At 42.9% G+C, this 27,113-nt stretch overlaps 1 protein-coding gene across 2 annotated transcripts in view; it reads left to right on the forward strand.

Moving 5' to 3' along the window:
* Positions 1 to 27,113, forward strand: part of LOC125460559 (progressive ankylosis protein homolog B-like) — a 124,500-nt gene that overhangs the window by 5,725 nt on the left and 91,662 nt on the right. For both annotated transcript variants that reach the window (XM_048548151.2, XM_048548142.2), the window contains exons 2-3: positions 17,152 to 17,368; positions 22,181 to 22,299. In XM_048548151.2, the coding sequence (XP_048404108.1) occupies positions 17,152 to 17,368; positions 22,181 to 22,299 (336 nt within the window). The remainder of the gene's footprint in view (positions 1 to 17,151; positions 17,369 to 22,180; positions 22,300 to 27,113) is intronic.

The following is a 27,113-nucleotide window of genomic DNA, read 5'->3' on the forward strand; positions in this document are numbered from 1 at the left end:
CCCGGCAAATAAAGGCAAGCATGCCATATACCTTTTTGACTAACTTATCCATTTGTGCTGCCACTTGCAGGGAACTGTGGACCTGGAGCCCTGGATCCCTCTCTATTTGATGCTGCTAAGGGTTTTGCCTCTTACCGTATACTTTTCTCCTGAATTAGATCTCCCGATTTAAAAAGAAGTCTGTCCCTACACTGTCCATTTCCCTCTATTGCCTGCCTGTTCATATATATCTGTCAAGATACCTCTTAAACTATGCTATTCTATCTGCCTGTGCCACCACTTCAGGCGGTGCATTCCAGTGCATACCTGGGAGTGTCTGTCGAGAAAGAAAGAGTTAACGTTTCAAGTCCGATAGTCTAGCATGACTCTTCAGAACTGAAGAAAAGTTGTGCTAGAAATGAAAAATTAACTCTCTTTCTCTCCATCCATGGATGCTGCCAAACCTTCTCCTACAAACACAGATTGTTGGAGTCTGAAATCACGCTTGCACTGAAATTTGTGTAAAATACTACATTTTTGTGATAGGCAGACATCTTTTAGGCATAAAGACGGCATTCTGCTAGTGACAAATAAACACTCATGTTTGTATGTCATGGTATCAGCATGAAACAATGACCTTCATCTGTTGCTCAAACCTTTCGGATATTCTACCCCTTCAGTGTAGATGTTTTTAAATCCAGTCGTTCAGCTATGTTATGACAGACATATAGGGCAGATTGGGACTTGAACACGGACCTTTTAGCCCAGTGGTAAACGCATACCAATGCACCACAAGTCCTGTTAAAACTGTGATCTGCAGTGTTCCAACTTGCCCAGGGATGGAGCAATAGATTTCCAATCCATAGCCTTAACTATGTGGTTACAACTACATATAATCATAGTCATATTGTTCTGAAAAGGCTATTTAGCCCATTGAGTCTCTGTCGATTTACACTGCAGTGCTAACCACTGAGCCTCACAGCACCAGGGACCCAGGTTCGATTTCAGCCTCGGAGGACTGTCTGTGCAGAATTTGCACATTCTCCCCATGTCTGCATGGGTTTCCTCCGGGTACTCTGGTTTCCTCCCACAGGGTGGTGCGGACTTGTTGGGCCAAAGGGCCTGTTTCCACACTGTAGGGAATCTAATCTAAACACTAATTCCCGTTTCCAATGCTTTGCCCATAGCTTTGAATGTTATGACATTTCAAGTGCTCATTCACCCTTTAAAGATTCAGGTTTCCCGCATCAGCTATCCTCCCAGACAGGGCGTTCCAGACGTCTACCATTCTCTGAATGAAAACATTGAGCCTTGAACCCCCTTTAAACATTTAAAATCATGCCCCCTTATTATTTACCTTCCAGTTGATGAGAACAGTTGCTTCCTATCCACTCTGTCCATGTCCCTCATAATTTTATTTACTCCAATCAGGTACCACCTCACCCTTACCTGCTTTAAGGAAAGCAAGCCTGGCCTATCAAACCTCTCTTCATGGCTAATGTAGTCCAGCCCAGGCCACATCCTGGCGAATCTCCTCTGCACCCTTTGCAGTGCAATCTCATCATTCCTATAGTGAGATGACTAAAATTGCACGCAGTACTCTTGCTGTGGCCTGAACAAAATTTTTTTATGGCACCAATGTGACCTTCTTGCTTTTATAATCTCTGCCAAAACTAATAATGGCAAGCATCCTGTGTTGCCTTAACTATACCTTTAACCTGTCTTCAGGGATCTGTGGACAAGCATCATAAGATTCCTCTATTCCTCTGAGTGTAGTGAAAGGAAATTCTTTAGAGGAGATACCAATCAGGGTAGATAATAGGGAGCTAGCACATGTAAATTATTTGAATTTCCAAAATGCATTTGATAAGATGCTGCATGTAAAACTGCTGAACAACATAAGACCATGATGTTGTAGATCATATATAGTGTGGATGGAATTGGCTAACTAATGGAAGAGAGGGAATTTGGATAAAGGGGCACATTCAAGTTTATAAACTGTATCTAGTGGAGAGTCAGAACTCGACTCCTGTATAATAGCACTTGGAGCAGTCCTTCCCGGACCTAGGCAAGCTGAGACTTTGGTCACCAGGTCCTGCCAATTCGCTGGCCAGATTCCTCGGCCGGCTAAGGTAGACCCCAGATACAGGAGATGGGTGGTACTCTAACTCCTCTGGCAGAGAGTCCACCCACCATGGACTGACCACGAGTCCAGAACATTTGGCTCAGTTGTCCCTGGCAGAAGATGCTGCCAAGTACACTGCCTGGCACTTGCATATTCTCTCTGGCTCAGCTGGGTTGGTGAACATGAGGAGCATGGTGTTGGTGTAAGTGAAAAGGATCATGGCCGTGCCTGGCCTGCACAGAACCTGCCCCGACAACATTGTCCACAAGAAACACAGGAAAGGCTCCACAGCTGGCCAGACAAGGGGTAGACCTGAAGCGAAGGGGTGTCATAAGGGACATGTTAACTTTAACCAGACACTCTGTGATGGTGGTCAAAAGTCGGATCTGGGCAACGAACTGTGTCCCTAACCGGAATAACCAGTCCAGGGCAGATATTCGTGATCGACCCTGTCAAGTGCCTTCTCCTGATCCAGGGACAGGAAGGCACTCAACAGACCAGTCCAGTAATAAAAATGGATCAGGTCCTGGACCAGATGGACATTGCTGTTAATCCTCTGGCCCGGTACCACGTATAACTGATCAGGGTGGATCATGCGGGCCAGTTTGGATGCCAGATGAGAAGCCAACATTCTGGTGAAGATTTTATAATCCGTGCTGGGGAGGCAGACCGGACATCAGTTCTTAAGAGAATGAAGGTCCCCTTTCTTTGGCAGCAGCACAAAGCCTCTCCTGTGTCAAGAAAGGGGCAACTCTGTGGCCATGAGACACTCTCCAGGACCTGCGTGCAGTTGACAAACCCCCTCCCCCACCCCAGGTTGTCCCAGAACAACTCCACAGTCAGCTCATCCAGCCCCAGGGTCTTGACCCTTGAGAGCCAGGGGAGTGTGCCTGTCACCTTCTCAAGTGATGGGATGTTGAGTCTTCTGGCATCCTCTGGGCTGAACTGCAGCAGGTCCTTCCAAAGAATTCTGCGAGCATTCTTGCTGGATGGATTCGGAGAGAACAGAGCTGCGTAGTAGGTGTTAATCTGGGCCATTATGCCCTGCCGATCCAAGATGAGGGACTTGTCATCGGCCAGCAGCAGAAGGAGCTTCTGATGGATACCACACCTATTTTCCAGCAAGTAAAAGAAGGTGAAGCGTGGTCCAGATCCTGGAGGAGCCAGATCCGTGACCTGTAGGTTGCAGAGTGCGGCCTTCTTTTCTTCGTTCCCCCCGTCACAGGGCTGTGCACCTCCTTCTTCAACTCATTGATCCTGGATTTCTGCCTCTGTCGAACCCGTTTCATGCTTCTGACAGAAGATGAGACGTGAGCCTTGCCCATGTCCCACCATAGCCTCCAGGAGGGGAAGGATCCCATCCTTCTCCAGTTGACCCAGAAGCAACAAAACGAGCCCTGGAACAGCTCATCCTCCAGCAGCAGGTTGTTAAAATGCCAGTACCCAGACCTGAGAGTGCACCGAACAGGAGCTTGCCCATGCCAGGCGATCATCCATCCAAGGGGGATGGGTCTGGGTGGGATGCACCAAGGGTCAGTGTGGACTTGTTGGGTCAAAGGGCCTGCTTCCACACTGTAGGGTTTCTAATTCTAATGCATAGTACCTGCCACATGGAAGCTGCTGGAATGCAGGTGTACATCCATGAAACGTACAGGTATTCCATCCTTGACTGCCCAACCCCAGACCTCGTGAAGGTCAAGGTGATGGAGTCAGGATGGTGATTCTGCCTGATGTCCACAAGGTAGAAGGACGTGACTAAGCTCTCCGACATCAAACCAAACTGGGTGGATGCGAGTGGGGGTCCAGGCAAGGGCAACAGTAGCAAAAGCAGAGGTGGAAGGCCAAGGTGATGACAGCAGCAGTGGATCCAGGGAACCCCAGGCTGCAGTTGCAGCGGCAGTGAAAATAGGAGGCGTACACAGCCAGGAAATAATTGAGTTGACGGCACGGCCCAACAAGCAGAGTTTCCTTCTCATCCACGGTACACTGGCTGTGGCCTCACAGCTTGGAATCAGTTCTCCACTAAAGAGATTCTAATCTTTTTGTTAGGGGGTTCTAATTGCCTGGTTGTATTTTTTTTCCTTTTTGCCACTTCAGAATCTCCTAAGCTTGGAGTCAGTCCTCAACTGAGGACATTCGAATCTCCTGTTTTAATTGGTCAGTCAAGGCTGTCCTGATTTGTGATTTTTAACCTGGACCAATCAAGAGCCTCATTGCCAGTGAGATCTACCTGGCTAAAATCACTACAGAGATCAAGGCTGGATGTTGTCCAGATTTTTCCACATTCGAACCTGAATTGCTTCAGTAGCTAATGGTGTTGCAAATGGTGCCTAAACATTGTGCATTCATTAGTGAACATCCCCATTTCTGACCTTTTCAATGATGGAGCAAAGTTCATTGAAGCAGCTGAAAATGGCTGGGCCTAGGACACCCTGAGGAAATACTGCAGAGGTGTCCTGGAGCTGAGATGACCGACCTCCAACAATCACAACCTCTTCTTCCTATAGAACAGTACAGCACAGCATGTGCCCTTCAGCCTCTGCCAGGTATGACTCTAATAAGTGAAAATGTTGTCCACACGCCCCCCCCCCCCCACCAATACCCATTGATCCCAGAGATGTTGCTGGACCTGCTGAGTTTCTCCAGCATTCTCTGTTTATTCCTTTTAGAAGCTTTGTTTTAAGAAGCAAGCAGCAAATATATCACCAGCTGCACAGGTAAACAGATAGCACAGGCTTGTAGTGGCCTCTTGTGGTATAGAAGTGGTGTCTCTACCACAGAGCCAGGAGGCCTACATTCAAGTCTAACCTGTTCCAGAGGTGAGTAATAACATCTCTGAGCAGATTCCTTTCAAAACAAAAATCAGCTCAAGCTCATAGTGGCTTCTTGTAGTGCTGTTATAGTTTCCCTACTTTTGGGCTATGAGGACTGGCTTCAAGACCCAGAGGTGTTTTACAACATATCGAAAAGCTGTGAGGGAAATAGGTAGTCATAGAATCAGACAGCTGTACCGCATGGAAATAAGACCCTTTGGTCCAACTCATCCATACCGACCAGATAACCTAAATTAACCTCGTCCCATTTGCCAACATTTGGCCCATATCCCTCTAAACCTTTCCTATTCATGTAACCGTTCAGATGCTTTTTTAAATATTGTAATTGCACCAGCCTCCACCGCTTCCTTTGGCCCCTCATTCCATACATGCTCCACCTGTTGCATGAAATAGTTGCCTCTTGGGTTCGTTTTAAAACTTTCTGCTCTCACCTTAAACTAATGAACTCTAGTTGTGGTCTCCATTGCGCTATTCACCCTATCTATGCTCCTCATGATTTTATAAACTTGTGTAACGTCACCCCTCAGCCTCTGAAGCCGCAGGGAATATAGCGCCAGCCTTTCCCTTGAGCTCAATCCCTCCAACCCTAGCAACATCCTTGTAAACATCTTCTGAACCCTTTCAAGTTTCACAATATAGAAAGAAAACCAGAATTAAGTGCAGTATTCCAAAAGTGATCTAACCAATGTCTTGTATAGCCTCAACATGAGCTCCCAACTGCTCTGAGTCTGGAATCAGTTGAGGTGCAATTGGGCAATGGCATTCTAGAACATAGAACATAGAACATTACAGCACAGGCCCTCGATGTTGTGCCGACCTGTCATACCGATCTCAAGCCCATTCTAGCAGTAAGTTAGACCCCTCAGGAAAATGTGAAAAACTTTCCTGAAAGGCTCAAAAACCCAGGGGGCACGTGGCCGTAAGACACAAAATTTAGGATTATGTTGAGATGTGGGGGAATCAGGAAAAACAAATTTAAGTCCACTACAAAAGAAGATGCAGAGAGAAAAGTACAAATTTACCTTTTTGCCAAGAAAAATGGCACATATAATCCCAACAAGAAGAAAGAATGGAGTGAACCTTTAACAGTGTTCAAAAAGGCATGATACATCGCAAAAAGACAGTAATCCTCCATTTTGATTTCTAAAACTGGAGTAAAATATTGAACAATTTATAAGCTTGAAAATGTTTAAAAATAATTCAAAAGCTTTATCAGAAAGATATTGCTATACTAAAGAATTTTAAAACTTTAAAATGTTGCAGCTGTACCAGACATTGTGTAGGCCTCTTTTGGAATACTGCATTTAATTCTGGTCTCCCTGATATAGAAAGAATATTGTGAAACTTGAAAGGATTTAGAAAAGATTTACAAGAATGTTGGAGGGTTTGAGCTGTACGGAGAGACTGAAAAGGCTGGGGCTGTTTTCCCTTGAGTGTTGGAAGCTGAGAGGTGACCTTACAGAAATTTGTAAGATCATTAGGGGCAGGTATCAGATCTTGTGGTGGGAGAGCATTTTGGTGATAGTGACCATAACTGCCTCACATTCTACATAGCTATGGAGAAGGAGAGGATTAGGCAAAATGGGAGGATATTTAATTGGGGAAGAGGAAACTATGATGCGATTAGACATGAGTTAGGAAGCATGGACTGGGAGCAGTTGTTCCATGGTAAGGGAACTATAGACATGTGGAGACGGTTTAAGGAACAGTTGTTGGGAGTGATGAGTAAATATGTCCCTCTGAGACAGGCAAGAAGGGGTAAGATAAAGGAACCTTGGATGACGAGAGCGGTGGAGCTTCTAGTGAAAAGGAAGAAGGTAGCTTACATAAGGTGGAGGAAGCTAGGGTCAAGTTCAGCTAGAGAGGATTACATGCAGGCAAGGAAGGAGCTCAAAAATGGTCTGAGGAGAGCCAGGAGGGGGCACGAGAAAGGCTTGGCAGAAGGAATCCGGGAAAACACAAAGGCATTTTACACTTACGTGAGGAATAAGAGAATGGTCAAAGAAAGAGTAGGGCCGATCAGGGATAGCATAGGGAACTTGTGTGTGGAGCCTGAGGAGGTAGGGGAAGCCCTAAATGAGTTTTTTGCTTCTGTCTTTACGAAAGAAACCAACTTTGTAGTGAATGAAACCTTTGAAGAGCAGGTGTGCATGCTGGAATGGATAGAGATAGAGGCAGCTTATGTGCTGAAAATTTTGTCAAACATTAAGATTGACAAGTCGCCAGGCCCGGATCAGATTTGTCCTCGGCTGCTTTGGGAAGCGAGAAATGCAATTGCTTCGCCACTTGCGAAGATCTTTGCATCCTCGCTCTCCACTGGAGTCGTACCTGAGGACTGGAGAGAGGCAAATGTAATTCCTCTCTTCAAGAAAGGAAATAGGGAAATCCCCGGCAATTATAGACCGGTAAGTCTCATGTCTGTCGTCTGCAAGGTGTTAGAAAGGATTCTGAGGGATAAGATTTATGACCATCTGGAAGAGCATGGCTTGATCAAATACAGTCAACACGGCTTTGTGAGGGGTAGGTCATGCCTTACAAACCTTATCGAGTTTTTTGAGGATGTGACTAGAAAAGTTGATGAGGGTCGAGCTGTGGATGTGGTGTATATGGACTTCAGTAAGGCATTTGATAAGGTTCCCCATGGTAGGCTCATTCAGAAGGTCAGGAGGAATGGGATACAGGGGAACTTAGCTGCTTGGATACAGAATTGGCTGGCCAACAGAAGACAGCGAGTGGTAGTAGAAAGAAAATATTCTGCGTGGAAGTCAGTGGTGAGTGGAGTTCCAAAGGGCTCTGTCCTTGGGCCTCTACTGTTTGTAATTTTTATTAATGACTTGGACGAGGGAATTGAAGGATGGGTCAGCAAGTTTGCAGACGACACAAAGGTCGGAGGTGTCGTTGACAGTGTAGAGGGCTGTTGTAGGCTGCAGCGGGACATTGACAGGATGCAGAGATGGGCTGAGAGGTGGCAGATGGAGTTCAACCTGGATAAATGCGAGGTGATGCATTTTGGAAGGTCGAATTTGAAAGCTGAGTACAGGATTAAGGATAGGATTCTTGGCAGCGTGGAGGAACAGAGGGATCTTGGTGTGCAGATACATAGATTCCTTAAAATGGCCACCCAAGTGGACAGGGTTGTTAAGAAAGCATATGGTGTTTTGGCTTTCATTAACAGGAGGATTGAGTTTAAGAGTCGTGAGATCTTGTTGCAGCTCTATAAAACTTTGGTTAGACCGCACTTGGAATACTGCGTCCAGTTCTGGGCGCCCTATTATAGGAATGATGTGGATGCTTTGGAGAGGGTTCAGAGGAGGTTTACCAGGATGCTGCCTGGACTGGAGGGCTTATCTTATGAAGAGAGGTTGACTGAGCTCGGTCTCTTTTCATTGGAGAAAAGGAGGAGGAGAGGGGACCTAATTGAGGTATACAAGATAATGAGAGGCATAGATAGAGTTGATAGCCAGAGACTATTTCCCAGGGCAGAAATGGCTAGCACGAGGGGTCATAGTTTTAAGCTGGTTGGTGGAAAGTATAGAGGGGATGTCAGAGGCAGGTTCTTTACGCAGAGAGTTGTGAGAGCATGGAATGCGTTGCCAGCAGCAGTTGTGGAAGCAAGGTCATTGGGGTCATTTAAGAGACTGCTGGACATGTATATGGTCACAGAAATTTGAGGGTGCATACATGAGGATCAATGGTCGGCACAACATTGTGGGCTGAAGGGCCTGTTCTGTGCTGTACTGTTCTATGTTCTATGTTCTATGAGGGGAGTGGATAGGGCAAATAGACAAGGTCTTTTCCCTGGGGTGGGGTAATCCAAAACTAGACGTCAAAGATTTAAGGTAAGAGGGGAAGGATTTTAAAAGGGACCTAAGGGGTAACTTTTTCATGCAGAGGGTAGTGTATGGAATGAGCTGCCAGAGGAAGTGGTGGAGGCTAGCACAAGGTGCAACATTTAGAAGGCCTCTGGATGAGTACATGAACAGGAAGGGTTTAGAGGGGTATGGGCTAAATGTTGGCAAACGAGACTAGATTTATGTAGGATATCTGATCGGCATGGACAAGGGTCTGTTTCTGTGCTGTATATTTCTATGATTGACTGACTCTATGGCTCTAATTCAAGAAATACAAATGCTTTCAAACATTCAAAGGACGGAAATAGCAAATCACTACAGAATAACAAACAAATGTAATTGAAAACAATGTTAGAAGAATTTTCTGCAGTTCATTTGTGATACAGACTTGACTAAATTGAATAAACAAAAAGTATATAGATACTATCCATGTGATCTTTATAGATGAACGAGGAAGTGGAAGGGTGGGTCAGTAAGTTTTCCGATGATGCAAAGGTTGGTGGAGTTGCGGACAGGGTGGAAGGCTGTTGTAGATTGCAATGGGACATTGATAGAGCTGGGCAAAGAAGTGGCAGATGGAATTCAACCCAGAAAAGTGAGAAGTGATTCCTTTTGGAAGGTTGAATTTGAATGCAGAATACAGGATTAATTCTCAGTAGTGTGGAGGAACAGAGGGATCTTGGGGTGCATGCCCATTGATCCCTCAAAGTTGCTACCCAAGTTGATAGGGTTGTAAAGAAGGCATATGGTGTGTTGGCTTTCATTAGCAGTGGAATTGAGTTTAAGAGCTGTGAGGTTATGCTGCAGCTCTATAAATCTCTGGTTAGACCACACTTGGAATATTGTGTTCAGTTCTGGTCACCTCGTTATAGGAAAGATGTGGAAGCTTTAGAGAGGGTGCAGTGGAGATTGCCTGTGCTGGAGGGCAGGTCTTATGAGGAAAGGTTGAGGGAGCTAGGGCTTTTTTTCATTGGAGTGGAGAAGGATGAGAGGTGTACAATATGATGAGAGGCATAGATAGAGTGGATAATCAGAGACTTTTTCCCAGGGAGGAAATGACTCTTATGAGGGGGCACAATTTTAAGGTGATTGAAGGAACGTATAGGAGAGATGTCAGAGATAAGTTCTTCGCACAGAGAGTGGTGGGTATGTGGAATGCAATCCTGGCAGTGGTAGTGGATTCAGATACTTTAGAGACATTTAAGCGACTCTTGGATACGCACATGGAGGATTGTAAAGTGTAGGATATGCAGGGTAGTTTGATCTTAGTAGGATAATAGGTTGGCACAACATTGAGGGCCGAAGGACCTATACTGTGCTGTAGTGTTTATGTTCTATGTTCTATACTATCAAGCTTTATAATGATTTAAAATAAGTTTGTGTTCCTGAAGACAAGCCTATAGAACTTCGATTTGAAACAATATAGGAGTGGTTAAAATACTTCCAGAGTAAAATATTTTAATCAGTAAGAAGGTGTAGAAAAAGACATGATACTTTGTAACAGATTCAACATCAGAAATGGTTCTAACGGAGCACAATATTAGAATTCATAGAGAAAACAGTCTCTTCAATACAGAAGTTCTTCCAAATTGAATATCAAATCAGAAATAGAACATGTTCATGTGCTTCAATATTTGTCAGGGCCTGCAGCTGATAATGTTGTAAATTGCCAGAAAATAAAAGTTACTGACGTTTTTGACCACAAGAAAGCTCTGTGCAATTTCTTTACCTCAAGAACAAATACAGTTCTTTAATCAATGTTTTAATAGAGGAGTTCAATTTCCAGGAGAATCTAGTCAATTTTAATAATAAACTCTATAGATTAATTTGAAATCTGTGAATATGGAGCCTTGCAGTCAGAATTGAGAGAGAACTAGAAGCATAAATACTTGTTGATATGTTCACCTTCACAGTCGGTGAGGTGAGGTTGCTAGCTTCTTGCTGAGAACACTTCCTCCACCCTCTTCCGCTAGTTTGTTTTGCGTTGTTGACTCTCACCTTTCTCCCTCGCCCTCCCTCTCCTATAGTGCAAGGATAATGCATACTACTGCACCCATTTCTCAAAAGACTTTGTTTGTTAGACTGTGTATTTCAGGACAAAGTCCTTCAAAACCTGCCACACCACTCCCTGTGGACTTTAGCAACTTGGAACAATTCTGGACATTACCAACACAGCCACAGTTGTAGCACTAGCTGAAGTAAATTGGTCAATCAGCTACTAACCTAAAAAGTATTACTCTCTTCAGTTAACACTGGTGGAGTTTGCAGTTGATGAACGCCTGTTCAGCAGTCTGAGCTTGAGAGCATGTATTAACAGGAACATTGAGCCCCAAGATGCACTACTTAAGTCAAATCAACAGTGCTTGCTCATTGATATTGTCGTCTGCTTGGTCTAATGGTGTTGTGGTGTAGTGGCATTGTCCTTACTTCTGGGCCAGAAGTTCTGGATTCAGGTTCCACATCTGTATACTTCTGGCCAGAGCTTCCTGCACACATGCCACACCTTCACTGAAATGGCCAACTAATGTGTCTTGCATCACAAGTGTTTGTTGCAGGCATCATTTGGATGATAAGAGGTTTTTTTGGCTCTGACTGTCAGTGGTCTCATTTCTCACATCTGTTTTATTTATGTCAAATTTGAATACGGAACAATTTTATTAATTTATTGTCAATCATATAAATAATTTAAATCATTTGATGCCAGATCTTAGTATATGCCATTTGGTTGCCCGTTGTGTTGTGTGATAGAGAAACTATGCCAATTAGTTTGAGTAAAAGAACTAACTACTTTAAGGAAAGGTGAATGCATACTGATGGCTAGTCTGAGAGACAGCACTTAACAGTTGGTGTGTGCAGCTTTTTTAAGCATTTACAGGCTGAATCTAGTGTTAAAAAATATGGATTACATGTTTTCCTCCAAAGACTTGCAAGTTACATTTTTTGACAATTTTTTGAGCTGTGAACTACATTCGTGTGTAATTGTTTAACCTCCTCGCTTTCTGTAACCTTGTAATGACCTATCCTTGACCCACGCTGGTTTTCAATGCTTTGAACGGGATAGTTGTAGATTGCCAGGCATTCTGTTTTATCTGTCAGAAGTTTTGCATTATGAATATTGTGAATTCCAAGTTACCATGGCAGTGAGAGAACTTAAACTCAATTGACTAAATAAATCTAGAATAGACATCTGCCCAGTGAGAGTAATAATCAGATTTAGAGTTTAATATTGGCACTTGGAGCTCTGACCACAGCAGTGAAATCTAGTGACTCTCCCACCAACCTGATGAGGGCAATCCTGATTAAGTTAAGTGTTGTGCCATATTGTAACAAAATTCCTGCTGCTAAGGATCTTTAATTCACCTTGGACATTAAATCATTGAACCATCTAGTGGGCTGACACCCTCTCAACCCCCCCTCCCCCACCTAAGTTAACAGATTCCAGTACCAACAATGCCAGAAGGAAGGATGAGCATTGGTGGTAATGGTAAGGTTTACCAATGGATCTTTTAGAAACTGCATAACTGCTGAATCCCAGGGGGTGGGTTTGCCTGGGGAGAAAAGGAAGTGAAGCAGGACAATGACTTCCCTTCTTGATACCCAGTCTCTGGGTGTACAGTTCTCTGAAAGTTGAGTCACAGGTAGATAGGACAGTGAAGAGGGCCTTTAGCACACTGGCCTTCGTCAGTCAGGGCATTGAGTACAGAAGTTGGGAAGTTATGTTAAAGTTGTACAGGATGTTAGTGAGGCTGCAGTTGGAGTGTTATGTTCAGTTTTGGTCATCTTGCTGTAGGAAAGATATTATTAAACTGGAAAGAGTGCAGAATAAATTTATCAGAATGTCGCCAGGACACAAGCAACTGGGTTATACAGAGAAGTTGGACAAACTGGGACTTTTTCCTTTGTAGCACAGGAGACTGAGGGGGAATCTTGCTGATCATGAGAGGCATGGATAAGGTGAATGCACTCAGTCTTCTTCCCAGGGTTGGTGATTTGAGGACTAGAGGGCATCAGTTTAAGGTCAGAGGGGAAAGAATACATGGGAACCTGAGGAGCAATTTTTTTTTTACACAGAGGGTGGTACGCATATGGAATAAGCTGCCAGCAGAAGTATTTGAGGTGGATACATTAACAACATTTATAAGGCATTTGGACGAATATATGGATAGGAAAGGTTTAGAAGGATATGGGCCAGGTGCAGGGAAATGGGTTTGCATGGATGGACATTATGGTCAGCATGGACCAATTTGGATTGAAGGGCCTGTCCCCTTGCTGTAGGACTCTATGACTCTAATTCCTACAGTTCAATATTGTCTTTCTCGTTGAATTTGCTATGTAATGGCCAAAATATATTCTCCTGAATGCATTTAAAAATTCTTACTACTTCTTTGGCTTAAATCCTGATTGGATCTCCATTAAGGGGCAGGGACCAAGGGATTTATGTGCATAGATTTTTGAAGGCAACATAATACAGTGAGAAGTTATTTAACACATCATAAGGAATCATCACTTTCATAAGGAGAGGCATCAAGTACAAAATGCTGAACATTTTTTTAAATCATTCTATAGACGTGAAGCTGCTGGAAATGGAAGATTTATCACATTGCACAAGGAATTTTACTGAAGTGAGGTTGGAGGAGCTGGAGTTGTTTCCTTTTTGGAGTAAAGGAGATTTTGATAGAGTCGTCTAAGATTATGACATCTTTTGATAAGAGAACCCAGGAAAAGGCTACAATGATAAAATGAACAAGTTTAGCAGCATCTGTGGGGAAAGAAAGTTAATATTTTTGAGTCCAGTATAACTCTTCTTGTCTGTAGTATTTTGCTTTGAAAAAAAGATGTTCTCATTAAGTGATGGTCCAGCACTAGGGGACAGACTTAGGGTTTTGAGATGAGATGCTGAGGAATATACAAAAGGACTTTGCTAAATGTTCCTTGATGCTATACTTGGTCAAATGCTGTCTTGATGCCCAGACATTACTGTCTGTTTTTACATGTTTTCTAATGAAACTGTTGAGAAATGTGGAGCAAATGGGTCTTGAATCTGGGTCTCCTGCCTCAGAATGGGGATGCAGCACTGTGTCACTCGGTATGTCTTTTTATGCTTTTCATTATATTTTCTCGTGTGCCAATTTCTCCATCTAAATTTGCTTTCGGTCATCCTTTGCAGGACTGTAACATGTTCCCAATTTTCTGGCCTACCACTAATCTTTGCAGCATGGTACAACTTTCAACTGATACTTCCTTAATCTCTAAGTAGCCGCTGAGGGTGTAGCCTTCTCAAAGTCTTTTCTTTCTCAATGGAATATATTTTTATCAAGAGTTATGAATTAACTAACAGGGTAACATGATGGCTCAGTGGTTAGCACTGGTGCCTCTCGATGTCAGGGACTCAGGTTCAATTCCAGCCTTATGTGACTGTCTTCTGTGTGGAGTTTTCACCAGTTTCACCATCTCTGCATGGGTTTCACCAGGTGCTTTGGTTTCCTGCCACAGTCCAAAGACATGCAGATTAGGTGGGTTGGCCATGGTAAACTGCCCCACATTTGTCCAGGGATGTGCAGGGTTAGTCATGATAAATGCAAGATTGAGGTTAGGCTGGGGAGCTGGGTCTGGGTGGCATGTTCTTCAAAAGGTCAGTGCAGACTCAGTGGGCCGAATGGCCTCTTGCTGCGCTGTGGTGATTCAATGATCTCTTGTAAATATATGTTACTGCTCTATACCATCTTAGTTTTGAATCTATTTTCCCATTCTACTGTAGCAAACTCTGTTTAGATTCCCTGAGAATTGCCTTTATTTAAATTAAGACTCCACTTTCCAACCTATAACTTTCATTCTCAAAGTGAAAGTGAAATTCTAATAAATTATATCAGAGATAATAGGGTAGTTCCTATTATCTCTGATACAATTTTAGCCCCACTGCGAAGCCTGTTCTAAGGATGCCTACCCTGAAGAAGTTACCCTCCTCCCTCTGGACAAACATTAGTGGATCTCTCTTCCACTGCAACTCGCTTGCAATCTCTTCAGTCCTAAAACTGCTCAACCATGTATCTAACAAATTATGGCCACTGTTAACAAGAGGAACCCTTTTGGTGAGGTCATTAATTAATCCCACATTATCAGATCAAAGCTAGCAGGTTCCTTGGTTGGTTCCAGAATTCATTGATCTAAGGAACTGTCATAAGCATATTCTTTGAATTCATCTATGGGCTCCTTTGCCAATTTGATTAATTTGACCCTGTGCATGCTGTAATATTTGCAGAAACATTTGAAAATCACTTAATATTTGATCTTTAAATTCATATTAACTGTACAGGTCTGGTAGTCTGGTATTGGAAGTGTGAAAGTTCACACATAAAAATCAAATTGAGTGTAAGATTTCAAGCTTCTGTGCAGCAATACGATTCACATTGTTGATAATGATTTAGAGGAAAAAATGTAATAAATCTCATGATAAGGAGATAATTTTATCTTAGGAACGAATTTTCCACGCAATAGCCTAAACATTGGGTATGTGGTTAGGTTTCAAAACAACTGGCTCAGGTCCCATTACCCTCTGCCTATTTTCAGCTCTAAGCAATGACGTGGGAGATGTTTATTTCCAAATAAAAAGCTTATCCCCACCCAGCTGCTTTTGAACCACCCATGATCCCTCTTCAAGTCCATTTTGAATGTTATATGAGTACTCATTGGTTTGTACCCTTAAATAAGACTTCCAGCCTTACAGTGCTATGGGTACCAAAGGCTGCAGCAGTTCAAGAAGGCAGCTCACCATTGTCTCCAACCTCAGCATGGTCTTTTTCCAATTGTTGGAATTAGCTTAATTGAAGTGTTTCTGCCTTGCAGTTTCATGTAGAAAAGGTACATAACATACTTACCACTTTATGACTTAAAATATAGTGGCTATTTCACCTCAGACTTTCCATGTATGTTGAAGATTTTTAGGTCCGCAAACAACTCAACAATTTTGCGCACAGCAAGACTCGAATCCCCAGGTTCATAGTTTTTTATTTTTATTCATTCATGGGAAGAGGGTGTCATTGGCTAGGAAATATTTATTGCCCATCCCTAATTGCTCAGAGGGCAGTTATGAGTCAGCCACGTTGCTGTGGTTCTGGAGTCACATGTAGGCCAGACCAGGAAAGGATGGCTGTTTCCTTCCCTTAAGGACATTAAAGTTTATTACACGGTTGTTCCTAGTATAGGCTAGGTACCTGTAGCCTGTTCAGTAAGAGACAAGGGAAGACTTATGTTAAGTGATGCTCAGTGGTTAGCACTGGCAATTTCACCTTCTGGCAACTGTCTGTGTGGATTTTGGACATTTTTCCCTGTGTCTGCGTGGGTTTCTTTCAGGTACTCCAGTTTCCTTCCACGGTCCAAAGGTGTGCAATTTAGGTGGATTGGCTATGCTAAATTGCCCATAGCGTCTAGAGTGAGAAATGCAGAGATATGGTAGGGGGTGGCTCTGGGTGGGATGCTGTTTGGAAGGCTAGTGTGGACTCAATGGGCTGAGTGGCGTGCTTCCACACTTTCGGGATTCTAAGGAAATTTATTAGAGTTCTTAGAGAATGTAACAATAAGTATTGGTAACTATGCCCTTGACGTTAATCATGACATTTTATAAAGCCTGTCTCTCTCGTTGGTTTTCTTGATGGGGCTGCACACTGGCTTCCTGCACTTTCACTGCTAGCTTGTGTGTTTGAGGGGCAGAGACACTGCCTGTTTTTTGGATGGGGATGGTGCATATGTGTAATATAAATTGCCAGTTGAAGTTTAACTTCGTAATTGTCCCTGTCCACAGAAAAAGCAGACAACCAGCTTTATCCAGCACTGTTTTGCTACTCAACTACAGTAAATCTATCTTCAAATGTATAATTGTAAGCATACTGAATCAAAAGTTTCAACACTTCTCAGGATTTATGTGTGAAATTGTATCATGTAAAAAAGCATGCTGCAATACATTGTTTTGTAATTTTACAAGTCACATTTCACATTGTGTGGGACTTAGACATGACTTTTTTTGCTGAAACTGAGTCTGTTAACATCAGAATGGAGGCTAAGTTGAGGCTTTTGGCAGCATTGCTTAAATGTGCCATTATTGCAATGACTATCAACAGCACATTTGAAAACTGATCTTGCGCTGGCTCATTCTTGCCAAGTAAGTTGAATGACTTGTGCAAAACTGATTTTTTAAGGAAAACTCTTGAGGGCACTGTAACCATAGGGACTCAGTGTTGCTAGTAAATCTTAGGTTGCTCACACACAAAGTAAAATCACATTAAATCCTATTGAATTGATATTAAAAGGTAACTTTATGGATTCCACTGTAACTGCTTCTCTCCCATCTTCTGTCATCTCTGAATAGGCACTAAACAGGGGTATAGCAGCTGTTAAAGAGGATGCCATTGAGATGCTTGCTAGCTATGGGCTGGCCTACTCCCTCATGAAGTTCTTCACTGGACCAATGAGTGACTTTAAGAATGTGGGACTAGTATTTGTTCACAGTCGGCGCGATAGAATCAAGGCTGTCCTGTGCATGGTCACAGCTGGTACTGTGGCTGCCATATTTCACATTCTAATAGGTAACTTTTCTATCTTCATATCTGAGTGTGATTTTGAAAGTTTAGTTAATTATGTTAGTTCATTATTCTGAGAAGTATTGGATATCTGTTTAAACTTCTTTGTATTAAAGAGTCCTACAAGAGTCAACGTTAACTCTGTTTCTCCCTTCATAGATGCTGCCAGACCTGCAGTGTTTCTCCAGCACTTTTGATTTTATTTCAGGTGTCCAAATTCCACCACATTTTGTTTTTCTTTGTATTGGTATTGGACTAGCTTGCATGCTTTTTAGTTTCTTAAAATCCTGCTGAATTATTTTATCCTTGGCTTGTTGCATGTCCAGAAGTGAATCTTGAAGGAAGCACCAATGATATTTCATAGAACAGGATGACAATACTTTGTATTTTTTTAATGCCTTTAATGTGACGACAATAAAAATTCGTAAGTTTGTTATCAAACAGCATTTGACACAATAACAAATTTGAGCAGAATTAAAACAGCTTGATTAAGGGGATAGGTTTAAAGGAGGGAAGAGAAATAAGTTCTTAACCTTTTGAAGCATGACCAATAGTGGAAGTGTGATTAAAATGGGAGTGGGGAGGCGAATGAAGATTTTCAATAAGTAGAAAAGAAGGAGTGTAGCTATTTCAGAGGCTGGAGTAGATTGAGGATTAAAAAGGGCCTTGAAGGCAAGAATGTGAACTGCTAATATTGACATATTGCTTAACTGGAAAGCATTGTAGCTCAGGGCATGCTAAATGAACAGGATAATGAGATATTTTCATTTCCTGCCAATATGGCACAAAATCTTCCTGGCTCATCAAGAAGACCTGGACGGAGGATGCGCAGAGTGAGCTATGGAATGGCACCACATACTAGGTCCAGTGCAGGTAAAGGATAAATGACTTATCCTTGCAGAGTGAATTGGACTGACAAGTTGGTGAAATGTGCAATAAAAGTGGGTGGGGACAGAAGGAGTACTTGATTATTATGGCTGTTGATTCATGCACTGTGCCTCTTACCTGCTTTAGTTGCAATGTCTGCATGTTTGTGTGTCACAGAAATCTTCTACTTCTATGTGGCACCTACCTTTCACGAGACTTAAACTTGGGAAAGGCATAGTAACCCTTCATGTATCTGTTGAACAATTCAGCTGTACAGAGGTTCTCCTCTGCTCTGCTTGATGCCTAACTTGTTTTGTCCTTGTATGGACAAAAGCAAAGAGTGGGGAAAGAGGAACAGGTATTTGTCTGTTCACCACAACAACCTGGAGGCATTTGAGCTCCAATGGAGCAGCTACTCAGAAATTGAGTTTTGAGTGGCAGACGTGGGAAGTGTTTGTTTGAGTATCAATAAAAAGATTGATGCACACATAGATGGGAGTGTACTATTTAATATTCATGCAGCTAATACTAGTTGTTTTCCTGCCGCAGGTTCGACTGCAGCAGAGACTCGCCAGTGAACCTTTTCAGAGCTCCTCTGGAGACAATAGTCCAACATAGAGTCATAGAACTACCATACCTACCTGGGTGAAAATATCTTTCCTTAGATCTCCTCTAGGTAGCCTCTCCAGTTTTTAGATCTATAATACCTCCTCAAGAAAGACCTTCTCTGCAAATCAGTTACGTGCTCCTCCTATCTCTAGCACTTCCTAAAAGTTTACTGAAAGTTTCCCAACCGAGAATTGATACTTCTTTCATGAGTAGCATCCAGTCTCTCTTTCTGGGTGGAATTTCCTCTTTATGACAAGAGAGGTGCCGAAAAGTGCAAATAAGTGGGCAAGTTGGCTCTGGAGAAATAGTCTTCCCCCTTCGTGCCACCTCAGCAGTTGAGTGCTGGGTGAGTACGTCCTTTTAGGGATTTTGTCAACTAGGGTGGCACGGTGGCTCAGTGGTCAGCACTGCTGCCTCACAGCGCCAGGGTGAGGGTTCAATTCCACCCTCTGTGCAAACTCCACATAGACAGTCACCATTCTCCCCGTCTCTCTACGTGGATTTCCTCCAGGTACTCTGGTTTCCTCCCACAGCCCAAAGATGTGCAGGTTAGGTGGATTGGCTTAGCTAAATTGCCTGTAGTGTTCAGGGGTCAGTAGATTAGGTGCAATGTAAGGGGGATGTGTCTGGGTGGGATGCCCCACGGATTGGTGTGGACTTGTTGGGCTGAACAGCCTGTTTCCACACTGTAGGGATTCTACGATTCTCTGATTCACCAGCAATTAAGATTGTTAAGTAGTCAATCAACAGTCACTTAAGGGCTTCAACTCACCACAAGCCTGATTACTTAAAATGGGGCCAATTAAAGGCTGTTATGGGTACAAGGGGTGACTGCCTGTAACACCCTTCTCCCGAAGCTTCTCGACCAAAGCGAAGTAGAAGAAAAATGCTTACCCTATCCCTGTTGGATTCCCCGAGACCTAGGCCCCAACCAATGGCCTGTAAAATCCAGAATCTGTGAGCCTTTGATTTTGGTGAGATAGGACTCCACAGTTGAAGTCTGTAATTGACCAAGAAGTGTTAAACCAGCTCAATGGAGCTTAACTGAGCAGGCTTTCTTGGTGGGGAACTGTGTCACTCACCATTGAACATGACCATTGGGGGGGGAAACAAAAAACTCTTGAGCTATCTGGCATAAGAAAGTCATCTAAGAATCTTTGGCCAGGTCAATGGCTGTGAATCCTCTGGTGAATAATGTACTTCCTGACTTCCCAAAGTCTGTCCACCATCTATGATATACAAGACAGATAACTCTCCACATGCCTAGATAAGCAACTCTGATAATATACAACAAGCTCCACACCACCAACAGATCGTCCAACCCTTTTGATGAGTACTCCATCCACCACATTAAGCATTCTGTCCTTGTATCTCTGGTGCACAGAGATAGCAGAATGTGCCGGCTACAAGATACATTGCAGTAATTTGTCAGGCTTTGTTTGACAGTATCTTCCACACTGACCTCTACCACCTGGAAGATGGAGAACAGAAAACACACAGAGCACTGAAAATTCCTGGTCAAGCCACACATCATCCTGACTGAGAACTATATCACCATTCCTTCATTGTTGATGGGTCAAAATCCTGGAATCCTGGAATGCTGGAACAGCAGTATGGGTGTTCCACACCACATGAAATGGCAGCAGTTCACGAAGTTGGCTCATCACCTCGCGAGTAGTCAAGACTGAGTAATAACTGCTAGTGACGTTTGTTGCCCATGGATGAAAATACATGGTTTAATACATTTCTTGGGACCTGGCTTTCTGTGCCAACCCAAGGGCTACAATGAGTTTGGAATGTTTTTCCCACATTTTCTAATGAAAGTGAATGCATAACATAAACAAATGTGTGGAAAGTACACAGTAAATGGTATGAACTTTAGGAGCATTGATATACAGAGGGATCTTGGGGTGCTAGTCTGTAGCTCTCTGAAAGTGGCAACACAAGTGGATAAGGTGGTACAGAACACCTATAGCATGATTGCCTTCATCAGTTTGGGCATTGAACATGGAAGTTGGAAAATCATATTCAAACTGTGTAAAACATCAGGCCACATTTGGGGTATCTTGTACAGCTTTGGTCACCATGCTGTTGGAAGGAGGCTGTGGATAAGGTACAAAAGAGGTTTTCTAGGATGTTGCTTGGATTGATCTGTATTAGCTATAAGGAGATGTTGGACAAAATTGGACTGGTTTTGCTAGAGTATCAGATGTTGAGGGCCAACCTAATAGAAATGTACAAAATTATGAGAAGAGTGGATAGTTGTGTGTTTAACTGGAGTCTTTTTCCCAGGGTGGAAATGTTAAGTGCTAAAGGGCATAGGCTTTAGGTACGAGTCAAAAAACTTTTTTATACAGAGGGTGTTGGGTGTCTGGTACATGCTGCCAGGAAAAGTCATAGAAGTGGAGACAATAGCAAAGCTTAAGACCAACACATGAACAGGCAGGGATTAGAGGGCCATGTGCAGGTAGATGGCATTAGTTTAGAATGACATTCTAGTTGGCACAGACATGGTGGGCTGGAAGGCCTGATCCTATGCTATCATGTTCTAGAATCTATGTTAATCATAATACATAATTTTGTACAAAATTCTATCTTGTTAGAGAGGCCAGAAGAATGGCAGCCTTGTAAAATGAAAATATTAGTATGGGTAAAATAGAGGTTAGTATTTAAAGCATAAAGTACAAGGGTACAGAGAGTGTCACTTTACTGTTGGCTTTACCTGATTGATCCTGAACGTCCTAAACAGGAATTTGTTCCATTTCACAATACCAGAGCCACTTGCTTTCCAATAAACATGAATGTTTAACAAAAAGAATGTATGAGTTTTTTTTGTTGATTTTAAAGTTGTTGTCATAGTATTATATTTCAGTAAACTGTGTCAAATGTTGCACAGAGCCTAATTATTTATTTGTAAGCTTTTATTTACAGAAATGTATATTGTGTACCATGCAACCACAACAGAATAATATTTTGGCTGCAGTTATTTGTCAATGAATACCCAACACTTGAATACAATTAACTCCCAAATGGTATATAATTAATAAATGAGAGCTGTCTGGTTTGAGTCTGTATCTTAGCCTTTTGTGTGTATAGAAGCAAACTGTTGGTCACACTGATTCCTTAGCTGCAGGGTAATATTTTAAAATGGCTATTATGTAGCGTCAGGTACACTTTAAATACTATAATAGAGGTTGTAGCTGACATCAAACATTTAAAGAGATTTTATTTTAAAATGGGGTTATAGAGAAAGACTAACTGTACAAATTTCAGGGATCAATCAGCTGCTAGGTATGACTTTGACTATGTTCAATTTACCCCCCTTTTATTTTGTGTTTTCAGCATATACGGATCTGGGATATTACATTATTAACAAATTACATCATGTGGATGATTCTGTGGGAAGTAAAACAAGAAAGGCTTTTCTATACCTGGCTGCCTTCCCGATGCTGGATTCCTTGGTAAATTAAAATCTTTAATTTTTGACAAATGTTACTTAAGCTTTTGTTTCCTACAGTGAAAGGCAAATATTGATCTTTCATAGGAACCTATAATTATGAATGGAAAATAGAAACCAGACGTCCTAGTTTCAGCAGGCTGTAAGGTCTAGTGCTCCGTTTAGCCCTTAGCAACCAGTTTAGTGACCCAAATTAAAGGGCTACTGTTCAATTAATGAGGATGCATGGATTGTACTAAGTTTGTTGACACTGGTCTCAGACTGGCAGGTTCTATTAAGTAAGGGTGGTTCATTGAGTGGCAGAGAGCCTTCATTCCCACATGGGCCTTCTTTGTGGGACACAATGTGGCTCAAAAGGACAGCCCCCAACTCCAAAATTCCAGGTTTCACTGGTCAATTTGCAGTGTGGAACTGGCTGCTAAGGGCATGAAGTGGCCTAATATTGGCCACCAGGTGGGCAACTGATCCATCAATTTACCCAATGCCTTTTGTTGCTATTTTTCCAGCTTTTCTACCCCTTTCCAGCTTTTATTTGAAATCCAAGTTAAATAGCAAAGGAATAAAGCTTGGTTGCCATACTGTCAGCTGTAACATAATTTCTCAACTCATATCAGCTAAACGTATCAAATTTGAAGCACAAATCTTTGCCTTAATTTAAGTTAAAATTTGTGTGGATGGACAAGTGGACTGATGGTTCTGGCCTACCATAAGTCATTTTATTTGTTTGTTATTTCTGAAGATAGCTACCTCCAATAAATAATTTTCCGAGAATGCTGTCTCGCTGTCAGTTGAGGCCCTTATAATCTTACCCACTGACCACTTGTGTGCCTCATCCACTGGTGCTGCTACTAACCCAATTATAGTTTCATCTGTAACATCAGGAAGCCAGAACAGAACAGACTGTCTGGGATAAGTCTGCAATTTTACAGTATTAAAATAGTTAGTGTTGTTAGTCAACCTCAAGACATCTGACTCAACAGGAGACTGACTCTGTGGTTTGTTATGCAAACTGACGTATAGAAAACCACAAAGTGCATCACAGTGATAATAGCTTGCAGACTTCAGTCATTCAGTAAGCCCGACACACCACATGGGTAACATCAGAAAAGCTGAAGCCTTTACCTCCATCTAAGTAACATACCCTAAAATAACGAGGCAACAATGGCAGTGATGGTCATAGCATGTAGACATGAAAATCTAGTAATGACTGCTAATCAGTGGCAATTAGTGGATGCACCAACCCTCCAAAGAGCATCCCACCCAGATCCTTGCCCTATCTGTTTTACTCCACATTTTACCATAGCTAATCCACCTAGTCTGCAATCCCTAGTCACTGTGGGGCAATTTAGCAGGACCACTCCCCCTAACCTACACATCTTTGGTCTGTGGGAGGAAACTAGAGCACATGACAGAAATCCATGCAAACTCCACACATGCAGTCACCTGAGGCTGGAATCGAAGCCAGGGCCCTGGTGCTGTGAGGATAACCATTGTGCCACCCTATGGAATGTCGAAATGACAAGAGCCAATTCAATTTCTTTAGTTAAATCTACTCCTCAACCAGTATTAGACATGAAATAAAAACCAAAATAGAAGTCATATAAGAGATACAGGATATAGAATGAAAGTCACTGAAATAACTGCACAGAAGCTGGTAGCCTATCATCAAGTTAATCTTTATTTACATGTGTACATTACACTGGCTGTGATCAGCCAGCTTGGATATAGTCCTAGAAGTCAGGAGACTCTTTGAATTCGCTGTTTATTGTTTTGTTTTGGTTACCTCCACACTACTGCTATCCAACAATAGTGCTTTTTTACCCCCACAATGCCTGTGGTGTCTGTGTGTAAGTGCAGGGACTCAGCGAAGACACCATTGTACAAATAATTTTATTCAATATTTCCACCACCAGGAAAAACACCTACATGGCTGGGAACCAGTCACAAGCAAGACCTGATAGGGGCAATGCTTTTGTGGGGAATAAAGAAGCAAATGGGGATGGTGGTATTTAAATCAAAACAGAGTTGAAGGGGGAAATAAAGCAGTCAGCCCCAATGGGTGCCCCTGCTCCCTAAAGAAGTTGAGAGAAATCCTCAGTTTCTATTCTTTTTATACCCCTACAATGCCTTACAGCAGCAGAGCTTATTTTACCCCACAGCACCTGTGTTGTGTGTTGAAGTGCAGGAATCAATAAAAACACCATGTGCAAATAATTTTATTCAATACTTTCCACTGCCAGGGAACCAGTATCAGACGGAGCCTGGTAGGGGCAGTACGTAAGTGAAGGGAAGGATAAGGATCAAATCAGTACAGAATTGGAGGAGGTAAGTAAAGCACTCCACCGTCGCAGTGCCCACTTCTCCCTCGAGGGATTGAGAGAAATTCTGTTTTTATATTTGTAGCTAGGGGTTCCCTGGTTAACGACCCAAATCAAGGATTTCTTGTCAATAAGATCCATCTGGTTCCAATCACTACATCCATCCACCCAAGTCCGGCAGTCTAGGTTTGGCCTTTCTCTGATCACTTCTCTTGGGACATTTTTGCCCTAGGTCTGGTTCCTGCCACTTGCACACTGGCGATTTGTACTGGACCATAGCCCATCACTTGCTTTTGGAGCATCATGGGAGAGTTTCCTCCTCCTCTTCCAGCAGTAATGGTATTGAGGCTGCATCTGTCTTTGGTCTTTGTGGTTTCCTTGATGCTAGACAGAGGGGGAGAAACCACAGTTTCTGACAGGCCCATCTGGCTGTTCTGAGGGGTCAGGTCTGTTTTGCTCCAGCCCTGTTTGTGAGGTAGCAGCATTCAGGTGATCTACATGTTTGTTCAGAACTGCCTCAAGTAGCCAAACTCCGTATGTCATGGGACCTGACCTCACCTTGTAAATGCGGGGACATTTCCATGGTTCCAGCACCAAACTTCATCTTCTGGAGTCATGTTTTTCTTGTTTTAAGGAAGCATGTGGCTTTCTCTTTTTAATGAAGCATGTGGCCAGTATTGGTATTCCTGCTTCTATTATTTTCTTGCTTGTGCGCTCTCTCTCTAACATTTTCTCTCATGCACAATGTCACCCTCTCACTGGGAATAATAGGTTTAACTGTATGAGGAGTCTTCATCACATCAGCAATTCTACTGCAACTATCCCTGTAGTTGTGTGAGGGGTGGTCCTTTTAATCAAACAGGAGCAGGGACAGTTTGGTATCAAGGACTGCTGTTTCCATCGGACAATTGGACAATGGACGATATGGAGCTCTCTAAACATGTGGAATGTCATTCAACTTTAGGGAAGACTTGGATTGCTTGCTGGTAAATGAGACCCTATTGTCCGTGACCAATACTTCTGGGAGTCCATGTATTGGAAAACGATGCTTGCGGCTTTTCAGTAGTCATCCCTAAGTGTGCAGAACGAATTCTATGCCTGCCCAATGGGCACTTACAATGACCAGGAACATTGAGTCCACGAAAGGACCGACATAATCAACATGTAACTGAGTCCAGGATTTGCCTAGCTGTAGACTGGTGGTGGCAATTTTTATTCTTGTTGGCACTCTGGGCATTAGACCCCTCCCAAAGCAACTATGTCAGCATCCAATCTTGGCCACCAGTTAAAATGTTTGGCCATATCTTCATTTTGGAAACCCTGGATGACCCTGGGTGAGTTCAACAATGATCTTTACTGAGGACAATCACTATTGCTCCATGTAATAATATGCCGAGCTGTGTGGTGATCTGGTCTCAATGTGTCCAGAAAAGTTTCCGTCCTGGTTGTGATTGACCCATCTGTTTTCCCCCACTACCACCAGCTGTTTTAGTTTTACCAGGACACGATCTTTTTGTGTTAACAGTAGTATATTAGCAATGAGCAGAACTGTGTCCAGGAAGTTTAAAACCAAAACAGTCTTCCTGGGAGGCACCACACATGGATTTTCTGCCAGGGAGAGGTGGATCAAGGCATCTGCATTAGCCACTTGGCCTCCTGGACAGTGTTCCAACTTGTGTATACATTGAGAATAAGGGCCCACTGTTGAATTCGACCAGAAGCAATGGGCAACATGGCCTTGTCTTTTTTTGGTGGCCCTCGCAGAGGTTTGTGGTCCTTACCATGACAAATGTACATCCATAAAGGTATTGGAACCTCCTCACACCGAAGGTGACCATCAAACCTTCCTTCTCTATCCGGGTGTATTTGCATTTGACATCAGCCAAAGTCTGGGAAGCAAAGGCTACAGGGCATTCTGGTCTGTTGGGCCATCTGTGAACAACACTTCCCTGATACAGTATAGGGAGGCAGCGCATGACAGAACCATATCTTGCTTCAGATTATAGTGGGCCAACACTGTAGATGACGATGGTGAAGTGAAAAAACAGCTAAAGGGACCATTTCCAAGGCTGAGTCTTTTTCAATAGCAGGTGTAAGGGTGCCAATATGGAGGCCAGGTTACGCATGAATTTTTCATATTTCACCAACCCAAGGAAAAGTCTAAGGTCTGGTACAGACATGGGAGTTGGGGCATTGTTGATCACCCTCCCTTTGTTTTCCAATGGGTGTAACCCAGTTTGATGACTCTGTAATTGAAGTAGATCACTTAGGGTGCCTGAAACACACATTTTTTCCTGTCTAAGACATCCCCACCTGGGAGAAATATTTAAGCACTATGTCCAAGTGTTCTTTATTGGTCTCCCCAAATGTCAGCATGTTATCTGGAGAAATGGCAACCTGGGCTAGCCCTTGTAAATTGTTCTCCATCATCTGCTGGAAAAGGGCACAGGCTGCTGATACCCCAAATAGCAGACTTGTACATTAGAAGAAACCTTTACGG

Source organism: Stegostoma tigrinum, chromosome 2 (genome assembly GCF_030684315.1).
Source record: "Stegostoma tigrinum isolate sSteTig4 chromosome 2, sSteTig4.hap1, whole genome shotgun sequence".
In the NCBI taxonomy this organism is placed as follows: domain Eukaryota; kingdom Metazoa; phylum Chordata; class Chondrichthyes; order Orectolobiformes; family Stegostomatidae; genus Stegostoma; species Stegostoma tigrinum.